Here is a 13911-nt window from a genome sequence, read left to right as displayed (position 1 = left end):
TACTGGACACATCCAACAACTCTAGATGGATCTTAGATGATACATTTCTGTTAGCACAACCAGTGATGAGGCTTCTGGAGTCTTATCTGCCACTCCAAGAACTGTCTCAAACCCTTCCCAGAAAATAAACAACCCCAAGAAAAGCCCATATTCACTTTCTCTGTCTGCAGGTACATGCACTTCATACCAAACAGCTCAAATGACTTTGCTACCTGGTTCTTACCACTGTTAAGAAGGACAGAAATAACCAGTTTGGTTCTTTCACCTACAACTTCCTCCAGCTGCCCCTGAACTCCACTCATTTATAGAGAGCAACTACAAAACAGAAAACTCCCCCAAAACAAAATGATGTCATGAAGTCCTACCAGAAAGATCATTCTTTTCAAGCCCAAATCAAACACAAAACTCATCCCCTTTAATTCTGGCAGCTGAAGACAGCATCAAAAGACATCAAAAAGCATTTCACATGCTGCAAATTAGTCTGTCTTGAAACAAACACCAACAAATCAGCACATGCCTATTTTCATGACAGCAGAACTTACTTTAACCTGTCCTTAATTGCTTTAAGATAAGGTGAAGAAAGTCTAGACACAGTCTTCTGCACAGGCTTCCCCTGGTTTACATAAGCTGCTGCATTTCAGCTACAAGATCAGAACATGGATGTTATTATGGAAAATAAAGACAATTGTTGTACAGGCTGCTTTGCAGAAGAACATTTGTTAGTGATGTAAATACAAAGTTATGCTATAAACAGAGTATTTATTTTAGCAAAAGGTGGCTGCTTCCCTAAACAGAATAATAATAAAGGCACATGGAAATCCAGCCTGGAGAATAATAACTCTCACAAGCAGCTTTGCCTACACACTAACCCACAATTCCTGACCCAAATAATTCAATGTTTTGATGCTCAGATCACTGAAAACACTTCTGAGAACTGAGCACTGAGGTATTTATAACCCTCAAAGCCAGGTGACTGTGAGCAGTGCAGCCTGCACAGGGTAAACAAGGACACACCTGAACAGGGAAAGCTCAGGGTTCCCGTTGATTCCCAGACACAACTTCCTTCCAACGAGCTGTTTGTGACTGCTGCTAATGCCAGCAGGAAGGACTGGGACTGAGGTGAGGATAAGGCTCTCACAGGGACCGCAGGTGAACTCTCTGCCTTAAAGCCATGATCTACAGCTACAACACGATTTGGCTTGCAGCAATCCCAGAACAATTCAAAACACTCTCCCTACAGAGGTTCTCAATCTCCCAGGTTTACAGAACCCCACAATGGTTTGAGTGGGAAGAGACCTTAAAGCTCATCCTGTTCCACCCCCTGCCATGGAAGGGACACCTTCCACTGTCCCAGGTTGGTCCAAGCCCCATCCAGCCTGGCCTTGGACACTTGCAGGGAAGGGGCAGCCACAGCTGCTCTGGGCACCCTGTGCCAGGGTCTGCCCACTCTCACAGGATATTTTTTCCCAATATCCCATCTAAATCTACTGTCAGGGTGAAGCCCATCTCCCTTGCCCTGCCACTCCAGGCCCTTGTAAATAGTTTCTCTCCATCTTTCTGCAAGCTCCTTTCAGCTCCTGGAAAGCCACAATACAGTCACCCCAAACCTTCTCTTTTTCAGCCTGAACAACCCCAAATCTCAGCCTTTCCTCACAGCAGAGCTGCTCCATCCCTTTAATCATCTCAGTGGTCTCCTCCAACAGCTTCATGTCCTTCCTGTGCTGGATCTCAGGGTTGGAGGCAGCTCTGCAGGTGGAGTCTCACCTGAGCAGGGCAGAGGAAGAGAAGCCTTCCCTCCCCTGCTGCCCACACTGGGGGAGCAGCCCAGGGCTCTGGAGTTCTGGGTCCAACACTCCTGACCAGGGCATGTCCAAGCAGCTCATGCCCAAGTCCTTCTCCCAGGGCTATTCTCCAGCTCTTCATTCCCAGCCTGGATTGATACTGGAGGTTGACCTGACCCTGATGCAGGACCTGGACCTTGGTCTTATTAAGACTGCGTTTTTATCATCCCTTCCCTGAAGTGCCTCAGGTCACTGAGATGGCAGAACAGAGACAGGCAGGACCACACTGACACAAAAATGCGCCTACGAGCAGAGGTGGGCTGAGGTCTCACTCATTCATCCATTTAGATTAAAACCCCTCAGAAATTCCTGCTCCTTTCAAAGCACAGTGGGGCCAGAAAGGAGGCAGGAAAAGGAAGGTTAACTCAAGCTGAAAAACGTGTTTAAGAATAACACTGCACCAGCCTACAGCCCCAGAACACGTGTAGGAGGGTGGTGTGTGTCCAACCAGCACCCCGAGGGAGGCTGGTTCCATCCTGGGGGTGGTGGGCACAGCACGGGGCACTGGGCACAGTCCCGGCCTCACACACAGCCCAGGAGAATGCGAACACATCACGGCACGAGGATACCTGGGGATAACAGTCCCAGCCCCCCAGCAAACGCAGAGTGTAGGAGACCCCCTCTGCAAAGACCCCCTTGGTAAGTACACACTACAAAGTGGCAGCACCGCCATCCTCACAGATGGCCCCCGTCAGTGCACACAAGGTGCTGTCCCCAGACACCCTCAGAGCAGCCCCCAAAGCTCTCCTGGCCCCTCCGAAGCACATTCACAACAACAGAGTCTGCTGTGACCCCCGGACACCCCCTCAGCCCCACAGCCCACTCCAGCACATCCTGTGTGACCCCCAAACACTCCCTCAGCCCCACATCCACAGTAATGGCCAGACACCCCCCAGACCCCTCATCTATGCCTCCTGTGATCCCGATACCTCCCGAACCCCCTCCAAAGCCAATTAACAACAACGGAGCCCCCTGTGACCCTCAGCGAGCCCCTCAGCCCCCACTCCCAGGTTTCCTGTGACCCCCAGGCCCCTCTCGGCCCCGCACTCTCCTCTGTGCCCGCTGGGCCACGAAAGCCCCCCCCCCCCCCCCAACCCCCTTTTCCGGACACAGAGCGCACTGCGGCCGCCCCCAGGCCCGTAACCGCCCTCAAAGCGCCGAGAGCACGGAGAAGACCCCCTGAAGCCCAGAGGAGAGCGGGAAGGGGCCCCTAGAGCCCCGCAGGGTCCGCTGCCACCCCCCGCCGCCCCTCGAGGCCTCACTCACCGCGTCCCCGCCGCGGCCGCTCCCTCAGGCGGGCGGTGGGCGGGGCCCCGCCTCTGAGCCCCGCCCGCCGCCCACGCCGCCATCTGATTGGGCCAGCTCCGTGATTGGCTTCCCCAATTGGCCAATAGAAACCAAGAAAGCATGAGGAGGCGGGGCGAGAGGTGTCGGTGCCCGCGGGGAGCGGAGCCCGCCCAGTCCAGCCCAGTCTCCTCCCAGTCCAGCCCAGTCCAGCCCGGTCCCCTCCCAGTCCAGCCCAGCTCCCTCCCAGTCCAGTCCAGTTCCCTCCCAGTCCAGCCCAGTTCCCTCCCAGTTCCCTCCCACAGCCCCTTTTTGTCCTTAAAATCGCCTCCCAGTCCCATCAAACAAATCCACTCCCCTCCGAGTGTATCCCAGTCCCCTACCAGTCCATCCCCGTATATCCCAGTCTATGCCGCTGCCCCCCAGTGGTTCCAGAGCCCTTCTAGTGCCCCTTCTGCTCCTAAAAGTATTCTTCTTGTCCCTCCCAGTCCCATTCGCTCCTGTCCTAGCGCCTCCCAGTCTATCCCTTCTTGTCCCTCCCAGTCCCAAAAAGTGCCCTTTTTGTCCCTAAATGTCTCACAGTCCTTTCCAGTCCTGTGCAATCCCTCCCAAATCCCATTCAATCCCCTCCAAGTTTATTTCAGTCACTCCCAATCTATCCCAGTGCCCTCCAAATCTCTTCCAGTCACTCCCAGTCTATCCCATTAGCCCCCCGCCAGTCGCCTCCCAGTGCCCCTTTTGTTCCTAAAAGTATACTTTTTGTCCCTCCCAGTCCCTTCAGAGCCCATCCCAGCCCCTCCCAGTTACCCCTAGAACCCCACAACGTGCGTGTCCCCGCATCCCCGGTGTGCGCGGGGGCAGGTGGGCACCCTCCAGGTGTGCTCGCACCTCCCGTTGCTCCGGGACCGGTGCGCCCCTTTCCCCCTTTTTCCCGTTCCCCCTTTCTCCCTTTCCCCCTCTCCCCTCTCCCCTTTCCCACCCGCGCCTGGCGGACAGAAAGTCTGAGCCCCGCTCCCGGGGCTGCTCCCGGTGTGTCCCGGCCCGGCTCCATCCCCGGCAGCAGGAGCTCTCCCGGTGTGTCCCGGTGTGTCCCGGCCCGGCTCCATCCCCGGCAGCAGCTCTCCCGGTGTGTCCCGGTGTGTCCCGGTGTGTCCCGGCCCGGCTCCATCCCCGGCAGCAGGACCCCTCCCGGTGCTGCCGGTACCGGGCGGAGCGGGGCGGGGGGAGCACGACGCGGCCCCGGGCGCTGCCCCCGCCGCTCTCGGTCCTCCCGGGGCTCGGGCTCCTTTCGATTTCGGTTTCCGCCAGGATCGCCGCGGGGACGGGAGCGGAGCGCTGCGGACGCGGCGGCAGCGCCGGGCTCCGCTCGCACCCCACGGCCCCGGCCATGCAGGTAGGAGCCCGGCCCTTGTCCTCCCCCATCCCCGGCCCCTCTTGGGATTTCTCCTCCTCAGCCGGGGCTGGAAGTTCATGCCCTGGGGGGTGACCCCCTGCCCCATCTCCAAACGGGCTCACGAAGCCCGGAGCAGCCTCTGTTCCCGCATTTGGTTCTCAGCAAAAAGCTCCTCTCACACATCTGGGGGTTACTTTTCACCCTACTTTTTCTCACTTTCCCTCTCGAACACCCCCAAGGACGATATTTCCTCTTGAAGCAAAAAAAAAAAAAAACCCAAAAAACCCATGTCAGAAAAGTCTGAAAGCAGCTAAGCAGGGATAAAAGAAAGAACATAAAATTAGTATAACATAATAAAAATTCAGAATGTATCTCGAGGCCTAGAAATCTTTAGGAGCAAGAAAAAGACCAGATTTGTTCTGGTTTTACTGTAAATCTCATTTCTAAGAGAGTCATGTCGATGGGAGAAAATTAAAATAACTTTTAGAGAGTTCTAGACAAAATACACTGCTGATTTCTTTCACTTTTATTTTCCCCATAGCTTATTGCTTAGAGTGAATCTGAAAGACAGTTTGCATTGCTGCCAAGCCTGCTCAGAGTTTATTCTGGGGTCTCACTGTTCTCCTCATGTAGTGTCAAGTAGCTGCTTGCTTTTTAAATCCAATCCAGTGACCACCAAAGTGTCCTTCTGCTGAAGAAATCCTCCCACCACTTGCTGCCTTCCTCCTGCTGTAACTCGCAGGGAAGCATTTTTCCCTGGACTGATGCACTGTATTGCTCCTGTCCCCTCTTCTCCTGATTTTGGGAGCTTCAGCTTTGCATTTAAGACGTGTCCAGCTCCCATCTCCTCACCCTCATTTTCAGAGGGCTCAGCTCCTCTGTCAGCACACACAGTTGAGGGGTGTCTGCTCTAAATCACCTGCAAAAGCCTGCCTGAGCCTGAAGTGCTCGGAGTTGGTAACTGCTTCAGAAAATACCATGTGACAGCAAATTTGTTAATTTTCCAGTGAGTGAAGCTGAGAAATTGCTGGGATTCACATTAATAGGTTTTTAAGGGGAAACATTATCTGCTTGGCTGTCAGTAATATTTCAAGATCTAGATGTGGCTGGAAGCAGGATCTGAGCTCCCTTCTGGCTCACATGCCCTGGCTGAGGGGGAAAAGGAATTCCTGAGGGGGCCAGAACTCCATGGAGAGTGAGCAAGAGGAGCTTGCATCTCCCCAAACCATGGGATGGCCATTTCCACTTATGCCCAAATGATCACTGGGGACAGAGTGAGAGATCCCTCTCCATATGAGGTTTTCAAGACAAAATCAAAGCACTGTTGCCAGGTTTATTTTCACAGCTCTAAGAACTGAAGTGCTCTTCTAGAACCTTGAGCATCCATCGAGCATCAGAGGGTCCTGCAGGAGCACAGGCACTGCAGGCTCTGCCAGCCTTCGCTCCATCTCCTGCTTCCCATGGGGAGTGGGGATGGATAACCCCCCTCCAGAGCCTGAATGAGGGCAGGTTCCTCTGCTAAACAGCTGGAGAATGGGATCTCTTGGCAACCAGGGACTGGAAAATTGAGAGGAAGAGCTGTAGACAACACATTATGTCTGTGGCTGCTGAAAGTCTGGTCAGAGAAAGAGTCAGATAAACTTTCCCAAGCATTACTCTGTGAAGTTTGAGAAAGCTCAGAGGCAGAATTAAAACAATCCTTAATCTTTACAACTAGTGTTTTAAACGTATTATTTACTTACAAAATATTTACAAGAAGGGTGTTATTCCTAATTAACCAATAGTATAAAGAGTATTAATTAAAGACCAATCAAGTCCAACTTTATCATAACTATCTACAAAAGAATATATAGTGTCTAATACAAGTTACATTTACCTTCTGAAAACCCAAGAGTTTTTGTCACTTCATTCATCCATCCTGAATACAACAACAACAACACACATCACATCACACTGCTATGAGAAACCAGTTAGGAAATACTGGAGCAGGTGGAGTGTCTTGGTTTGGAAAGCCAGGTGTTTGCTAAGGAAGGCAGGAACCTCCCCTGTCCATACAGATGGCAAATAGAATCCAATCTGCTTGGCAATCCAGGACATGGAGGCACCTCCAAAGCAAAGGCAGGACCAGAATTTCCCCTACTGATGTATCTGATCTCTTTTGCAGGGCAAAGTGGCCATCAGCTCTTCCAGCCCCGTGGTGGCCGTGTCGGTGCCACCCCCATCCCAGGGCAGGCCCTCACCCATCAGCACTGGGCAGATCTTCAGGCTTCCAGGGAGGCTGAGTGAGTAGAGGTTAAGCAAGTGAATGCTGCCCAAAAAGGAGTTGCCATGGGGTGGGACAGGGTGGGTACAGCCATGGTGTCCCACCCAGGGACCATTCCCTGCTGGCAAGGGGCACACGGCTTCCTCAGGGTTCATTTTCTCTCTTTGTGGTGTTTTTACCTGTGAGCGCTTAATGTAGAGGGAAAGTTTGGTGATGGAGAAGAAACCCCACCCTGCCACTCAGCAGTTTTGAGAACAGAGCTGTTTTCCTGGTTTCAGGAATCCAGCCCTCCCTGTGGAGCAAGGAGGACGTGATCCACTGGCTGCGATGGGCTGAGGAGGAATATTCCCTGCGGCCCACTGAGCAGAGCAAGTTTGAAATGAACGGCAAAGCCTTGTGCATCCTCACCAAGGACGACTTCAGACACCGAGCTCCCAGCTCAGGTTAGACCAGGGCTTTGTGAGCACCATCCCAGCACAAGGAGTATTGTATCTGCAGGGACCCTTGTGGCAGGGAGGAATGATGAATCTGACTCCATGCTCTCAGAAGGCTAATTTATTACTTTATGATACTATATTATATTAAAGAATGCTATACTAAACTATACTAAAGAATATAGAATAAGAATATATAGAATATAGCACAGAATGCTAAAAAGACAATAAAGAAAACTCATAACTCTCTCCAGAGTCCCGACACATCTTGGCACTGCTTGGCCAATGAATCAAAACAACTCACAGCAGAATCCAATGAAACAATCACCTGTGGGTAAACAATTTCCAAACACCTTCCAAAGGAGCAAAACACAGGAGAAGCAAATGAGATAAGAATTGTTTTCCTTTTTCTCTGAGGCTTCTCAGCTTCCCAGGAGAAAAATCCTGGGCAAGGGAGTTTTTCAGAGAATGTGAATGTGACAAAGGAGTGCTCTGCTGAGAGGGATCAATGGGTCCCAGCAGAGTGGGTTTTATGCTGGAGATGAGGACAGCTCTTCCTTTCTCTGGTCCATCTGATCTGCAAGTACTTTAGGATGGGGAACAACCCCACACTGTGTAGTTCAGAATCTCAGCAACGTTACCTGAGAGAGACCATTGCCCAAAGGCTTCTGAGCAGAGTTTCCTTCCCTGCAGGGGACGTGCTTTATGAAATACTCCAGTTCATTAAAACTCAGAGAAGAGCTCTGGTGTGCAGCCCCTTGCTGAACTCACCCTTCAGGAAAGCCAGGAGCACAGAGGAAGGTATGATGGGAGAAAAATATCCTGGGAGAGTGGCAGTGTCCAGCAGGCAGAACCTGCCTGGTTGCACACACCTGGGGCTTGGAGCTCAGCCTGTGGAACCATCCCACATCACCTGAGAGAGGCAACCAGGCCCAGCAAAGTCCAGGACACCTGGGAAGTTTGTAGTGATGCAGCAGGTCAGAACCAGTGCTGTGGGGGTCTGTGGCAAACGGGCAAGGCTGTGACTTCCCTAAGAAGTCTGCCTGCAGATTGAGATTTGGATCAGGGATGGTCAAAGCCAGGCAGAGGCACAGCTCTGCTGGAGACTAGTCCTGCAACATAGCTGGGAAAGGGCTGAGGAGCTGGGCTGAGCTTACACAGAGCTTCTGGTCAGCGGGTGGGGTGGGGGCCAGTGAGGCTTCTTCGTGCCCTTGGGGGGCCCAGGTAGGAGTGACGGTGGGGTTGGATTGCTGTCAGGGGCTGGATGTGTGTGGAGGTGCATCTGGGAGCACTTTCCTGTGTCCTGTGCAAGGTAATTAACGTATTAAGTCCCCACAACAATTTTCCAGGGGGTGCCTGTGCTCTGGGGCCTTTTCCTCTGCCAGTTTTTCTTCTGCATCTGACCCTTACCCTAGCTAGCATCTCCTCTAACCCCCCTGGACTTTGTGCTGCTCCAGCCTTAGGAAAATCCCAGGCTTTCCTCAGCACCCTCCTCCTCTGCTGGGCTGGTCCCAGGCTGACAAGCACCCAGGCTGTCCCTCCCCTCCTGTTTCAGGGCTTTGCAGGGTCTGGGACCCTAACGAGCCACAGGGTGCTTATTAGGGTTTTTTCACAGGTGCAGACTGCAGTGCTGAGGCTGCCCCAGTTGTTTCCTCGTGGCTGGGCTGTGCAGAGCAGCCCCTGAACCTCTCCCACCACAGCTCAGAGAGTAGCTGCAGGCCAGGTGCCATCTGCTCTTTTCCTGCTACCCTGTCGGCCCCAGTGGATGGGAAAATTGCAGGTAGTTATGAATTTATAGCCTTGTCCCTTGGGGAAATGAGATGTTGCTTTGTCCTGTCTGCCCATCTGTCTCCCTTCCTCTCATTCCCTGCTTTTCCACCTGAGTTTCCCCACCTGAAAAATTGTAACCGCTCTGAGATCTCGCAGTGAAAGTGCCGTGCCTGAGCTCTGATTCCTTCTCATATCTATTGTCGCTGCTAAATGTGCAATCCTGCTGCTGGGGCAGCCTGGCTGGAGCACGGTGGCAGCTCTGAGAGCAGCATTTGCCCCGTGCTCAGACTGCAGGCTGCTCTGGGAGTACGTGTACCAGCTGCTGGCCGACCGCCGCTACGAGCCCTACATCAGGTGGGAGGACAGGGAGGCCAAGGTGTTCCGCGTCGTCAACCCCAACGGGCTGGCCCAGCTCTGGGGCAACCACAAGGTGAGTGCAGCTGAGAGGGAATTTGGCATCCCTGAGAAGGAGTTTGTCACCCCTGCATGTCCCTTTTGTGAGCTGTTCCCTTGGTCCAGGGGCTGGGGAGGGGGACACGGGCGGTGCAGGGTTAGTGAGAGATGCCAGCCTGGTGGTTGAGGTGGGACTTTCTCGCCCCTTGGAAATGAAACCATGAAGCCAGTCTGGGTTAGGGACCCACAATGCCCCAAACCTCCTCTAATGTCCCACGTGTGGCCCTGCTGCACAAGCGCCAGACCAAGAGTTGTTGCTTGCTTTTGCTCAACACCCCACAATCCTGTTCTCCTTCCAGAACCGGATGAACATGACCTATGAGAAGATGTCACGAGCGCTCAGACACTACTACAAACTCAACATCATCAAAAAGGAGCCAGGGCAGAAGCTGTTGTTCAGGTGAGGTGAAGCAGAGCAGAGAAATGAGCTGCCTGGGACAGCGTGGATGGGGCATGCAAAGGTGATGAGCTCCAGATGTTGGCAGCTGTTTAATCCGGCAACATCCTCCCCTGCACATACCCCAGTGGGTTTGTGTCCAGCTCTGTCCTGTGCCAGCTGGGACCTCAGTGCTTCCTGGGATCCTCAGCAAAGCCCAAGGATGGCAAATCCCCTCTGAGCTCCAGAGCTCAGCTGGTCACAGACTCATGGAAGGGTTTGGGGTGGAAAGGATTTTAAAGCTCCTTTCATTCCACCCCCTGCCATGGGCAGGGACACCTTCCACTCTTCCAGGTTGCTCCGAGCCCTGTCCAACCTGATCTTGTTGAGGGCAAAGGCTCCAGCACTTACACCTTTGTTTGGGGCTGGGTTTGGATGTGCCCTTAAAGTCATCACCAAAATGTATTTCAGGTTTTTGAAGACTCCTGGGGAGGCTGGCCATGAGAAATCCAGCAAACTGGAGCAGCTGGAGAGTGAGGACCATGAAGATTTGAAGGAAGACCCACTGGAGGTTTCACCACAGTAAATCTTTGCAGGCTTCACTTCAGTGCATCACAGGGACACTTGTGCTTTGCTGGGCAGTGCTGGTGTCTCTTGCCTCTCCTGGACAGAAGGCCACAGAGCTGGCCTGGATTTCAAAACCTGCTGTGAGCCAAATCTGGGACATCTCTGGGGCTTCATTAGCAAAACACACCCAGAAGCTGTGCCCCACCCCAAAGGCACAGGGGGATGTGTGGACTGGTCTTCTGCTGGTTCCTCTCCTGCCCTGTGGGAGGGATTGTGATATTTTTGCTCTGAAATTTTGATACTTGTCTTTAAGGTCCAAACCTGTGGAAAAGATCCCTCTGTTCCTCCAGGGAGATGAGCTGAGCTGAGCAGGAGCTCTGGGCTGAGCACCTGCTGCTCTGCCTGGGCAGTGAGAGCTGTCCCCAGCTGTGAGCGAGGGCACACTGCAGATGTGGAGCATGCTGGAATCTCTGTCTCCTGTGAGGTTGCTCCTGGGATTAAGGTTAGGAGTGTGCTGAAATACCTGCCTGATCAGGCCTGGCTGGAGCTCCATGGTTGCCCATAGCTGGTATTCACTTTAACTCCTTTCCCTCCAGGTAATGACTTTTGTAATTAATTTTGTGATTAAATAATGTGAAAAGAAACGAAGCCAGTAACAAATATGACCCCACCCATGGTCAGATATGTGATTATTTGTTTTGAGTTTGAAGCAGGAATACCTGAAGTGAACAGTGTGTGTGTGAAAATAGAAAATACCCACTACTATTTTCACTTCACTTTCCACAGAGGAAATAAAATGCTGTGACTGTAAGGTTGAAAATCTCACTTCTTGCTGTTTGAAGGTCTGAAACTGGGAAATTCAAGCTTTCCTCATTTAAAACCAGCTCCTGTGGGCACCCAGATCTCCTCCCCAACATCTTTTAGCAGCTGCTAAGCCAGAGGCCACCAGTCTGAGCTGCTCAGCAGCTGATGGGTGAGCACAGCACAAACACGTGGTTTCACCATGAGGTTTCCACCAAAACTGGTTACTGCCAACCTGAAACTACAGTCCCTTTGGCTGTAACTGGGCTTGGTCCTGCAAAACTACTTTACACCTGCAGCCTGGAGATGCTAGGTGGGCAGTAGCCAGTAAGAGACAGTGGTGGGATGGGTGGTGGCTGGATGGCAAAGCTTCAGCAGTGCAACATCTCTGGAAAACTGCCTGAGGAGATTCACTTCCAGGAAAAATCACCAGCTCAGTGGCAGAGCAGAGGTGCTTGAAAATTTGAGTGGTGAAGGAGAAGGAAATGAGGAGCTTTAGTGGGGCAAATGAGTGTGAGGTCACAGCCTGGGGGAGATCCTGGCTAGGAAGGGAGGCCACAGTCCCTGCTAAGAGAGGGGGCTAAAGGTTACCAGCACCCACCCAGCTGCAGCCTGGGGATGCTCCACAGCAGGAAGGTGCAGTGAAGCACCCAAACCTCATCCTTCCCTCCCCAAAGGATGCTTTTTGTCCCAGGGAAGAGTCAAACCAAATCTTTCTCAGGGTGAAATCCTTCAGCTTTGGTGGGACAGCAGATGTCCTTCCTTGGGAGCTGTGACATCCGTGCCTTTTGCCACTCCTGGGATATGCACCCATGGGTGCCTTTTTCCTGATCTCCTCTTTCCACTCCACTTTCTTGCAACAGAACCAGCCCTGATGGCTCCTGAGGATCCCACTGCTTGTTCCACCTGTGTGTTTGTTTTGTTGGAGCAGGTGGCAGTTGGTGGCCCTGGCTCTTGTGCTGTGCTCGCAGGGAGTGTGTGAGGTGACCTCTCTTCACCTGCTTTTCCCGTGGTGACTAAAGATCACTCTGGGCTTGGCTGGGGATTTCCTTTCCTGGCTGGGAAGCTGCCAAAAGCCCTCAACCCCCCTTGTGCCTCCCTGAGCAGCTCTGGAGGGGTCTTGGGTGGTGACAATCCAAGGCCACCTTTGGAAGGGTGGGTTGGAACCATGAACTTTGTCCATGCTCCTAGGAAGCTTTCATGTACCTCCTGGAGAAATACCTGTCTTTCCCTGTGCCAAACAGAGGCAGGAGGGCTGTAAACCTGCAGCTTTCCTGGAACAGGAACCCATCCCTGTCAGTAAACAACGAAATAACCACTGCTTGTGCCAGGGAGTTTGGTGTGGGGAGGGACAGCACACGGCTGTCGGTGACTTTTGGCATGGCTGGGGTTCAGGGGCTGTGAACACAGACAGGTCCCTCATGTGGGCTTTCCCAGAGGTTTCCAGGTGCTTCATTCCCTGGAGAACATCAGCCACCCTTCAGCAGCCCCACATCTGCTGGTGTTTGGGGCAGGGCATTGCACATTGCTCATCTGCAGGGGGAAGCAGCTAAAACCACCCCCGGGGCTGGAGGAAAAGAGGATTTGCTTTGGGGGCTGATGCCCACCACCCTTGGATCAGAGGAACTGCAGAACTGGGCTGAGAGGTTTCCACTGAGGCCATGTGTTGGCTGGGGCAGGGAGCAGTGGCTGCCCTCCGCACCCTGCCATGGTCCAGGTGTTCCCCTCCACACCCCGCCATGGGTCATATTCTTCTCTCCACACCACCATCATGGACCAGATCTGCAGCTGCTGTGTTTTTGTGCCTGGTGGCTGGTTGGTGGCTCATGGCTGTGTTTTTGTGCCTGGTGGCTGGTTGGTGGCTTGTGGCTGGTTGGTGGCTCCTGGTGACTGGTTGGTGGCTCGTGGCTGGTTGGTGGCCCGTGGCTGTTGATGACTCATGGTTGGCTGTTGGCTTGAAGGGATCTTTGTGGTCAACATCAAACACAGTGGCCTCCTACACTGGGTTAGGTTGGCTGTGGCTTTGGCTGGCCAAGCCTAGAAGATCCCCAAGGGAGGTGATTCCCAACCCCTCTAGACACCCATGTGAGATTGTCCCAGCCTCCTGCACGGGAGAGTTCTCCTGATGTCCAGTCTCAGCCTGTGCCTTCCCAAGCAATTCAGGGCCTTTGAGCCCTGCCTTCTGAACCTGTTGTTGCTCTCTGCACCTTGCAGCTCCATGTGGGGAATGCCTCTCCCTTGTTTTTCTCTGTCTTCTGAAGCAATTTCCGGCACAGAAGCCGCTTATCCCCTGCTGTGTTCCCACGGGTTTAGTTCTGCTTTTCCCCCCAGCGTCACCGGCCTGAAGATGCCAACCCCAGCACTGGGTGCTCCCCACTTTTCCTGCCTGCATCCTCATTCTCTCCCAGCACTGAAAAGTGGATGAAAAGTTTGGGTGCAGATCTCTTGCCCCCACTCTGGTAATGGGATTTTGGTTTATCTCAGTCTCCTGCGTCTTTTTCTTGTGCCTCTCTCCCATTAGGTTTGAACATGTCCCGAATCCCAGGAGGAATCTGAGCTTGGATAAAGGTCTCGGTCCTGAATCACATTTCAGGTGAAGATTTTTCCTGGAGTTTGGCTCTCCCATCTTCTGGCTGTGTCTGGAGGAGGCTGTGCACCAGTGGAATCATGAGCAGGGATGGTGTTTGGACTCAGCCTTGGGGAATCTCCAGTAGAAAGATCTCCAAACT

The 13911-nt window shown here is 53.0% G+C and overlaps 2 protein-coding genes across 4 annotated transcripts in view; one reads left to right on the top strand and one right to left on the bottom strand.

The window, feature by feature from the left end:
* The window catches only part of KCTD20 (potassium channel tetramerization domain containing 20), a 30081-nt gene extending 26761 nt beyond the window's left edge, over nucleotides 1-3320 (bottom strand). Inside the window, exon 1 of one of the 3 annotated variants that reach the window (XM_041460452.1) lies at nucleotides 3108-3320. In XM_041460452.1, the coding sequence (XP_041316386.1) occupies nucleotides 3108-3250 (143 nt within the window). In that variant the 5' untranslated portion in view covers nucleotides 3251-3320. Of the gene's footprint in view, nucleotides 1-1764; nucleotides 2036-3107 lie in introns of those variants that run through there. The other 2 variants (XM_041460453.1, XM_041460454.1) reach the window with 2 other exon arrangements.
* Nucleotides 3321-4110: 790 nt separating this feature from the next.
* ETV7 (ETS variant transcription factor 7) lies at nucleotides 4111-11067 on the top strand. The gene is made up of 8 exons (XM_041460458.1): nucleotides 4111-4518; nucleotides 6683-6800; nucleotides 7060-7224; nucleotides 7909-8016; nucleotides 8831-8995; nucleotides 9273-9415; nucleotides 9738-9838; nucleotides 10286-11067. Exons 1-8 carry the CDS (start codon nucleotides 4513-4515, stop codon nucleotides 10398-10400), a joined length of 921 nt encoding a protein of 306 aa, XP_041316392.1. The 5' UTR covers nucleotides 4111-4512; the 3' UTR covers nucleotides 10401-11067.
* Nucleotides 11068-13911: the final 2844 nt, after the last annotated feature.

Source organism: Pyrgilauda ruficollis, unplaced genomic scaffold, assembly GCF_017590135.1.
Source record: "Pyrgilauda ruficollis isolate IOZ18807 unplaced genomic scaffold, ASM1759013v1 scaffold144, whole genome shotgun sequence".
Taxonomy (NCBI): domain Eukaryota; kingdom Metazoa; phylum Chordata; class Aves; order Passeriformes; family Passeridae; genus Pyrgilauda; species Pyrgilauda ruficollis.
The sequence above is the reverse complement of the archived record's forward strand: the minus strand, read 5'-3'. Positions and strand labels throughout refer to the sequence as shown.

Coding starts and splice junctions, on each gene's coding strand:
- ETV7 (XM_041460458.1), top strand. Junction 7,225..7,908: donor ACACCGAGCTCCCAGCTCAG/GTTAGACCAGGG, acceptor CCTTCCCTGCAG/GGGACGTGCTTTATGAAATA. Junction 8,996..9,272: donor AGTGGATGGGAAAATTGCAG/GTAGTTATGAAT, acceptor CCCCGTGCTCAG/ACTGCAGGCTGCTCTGGGAG.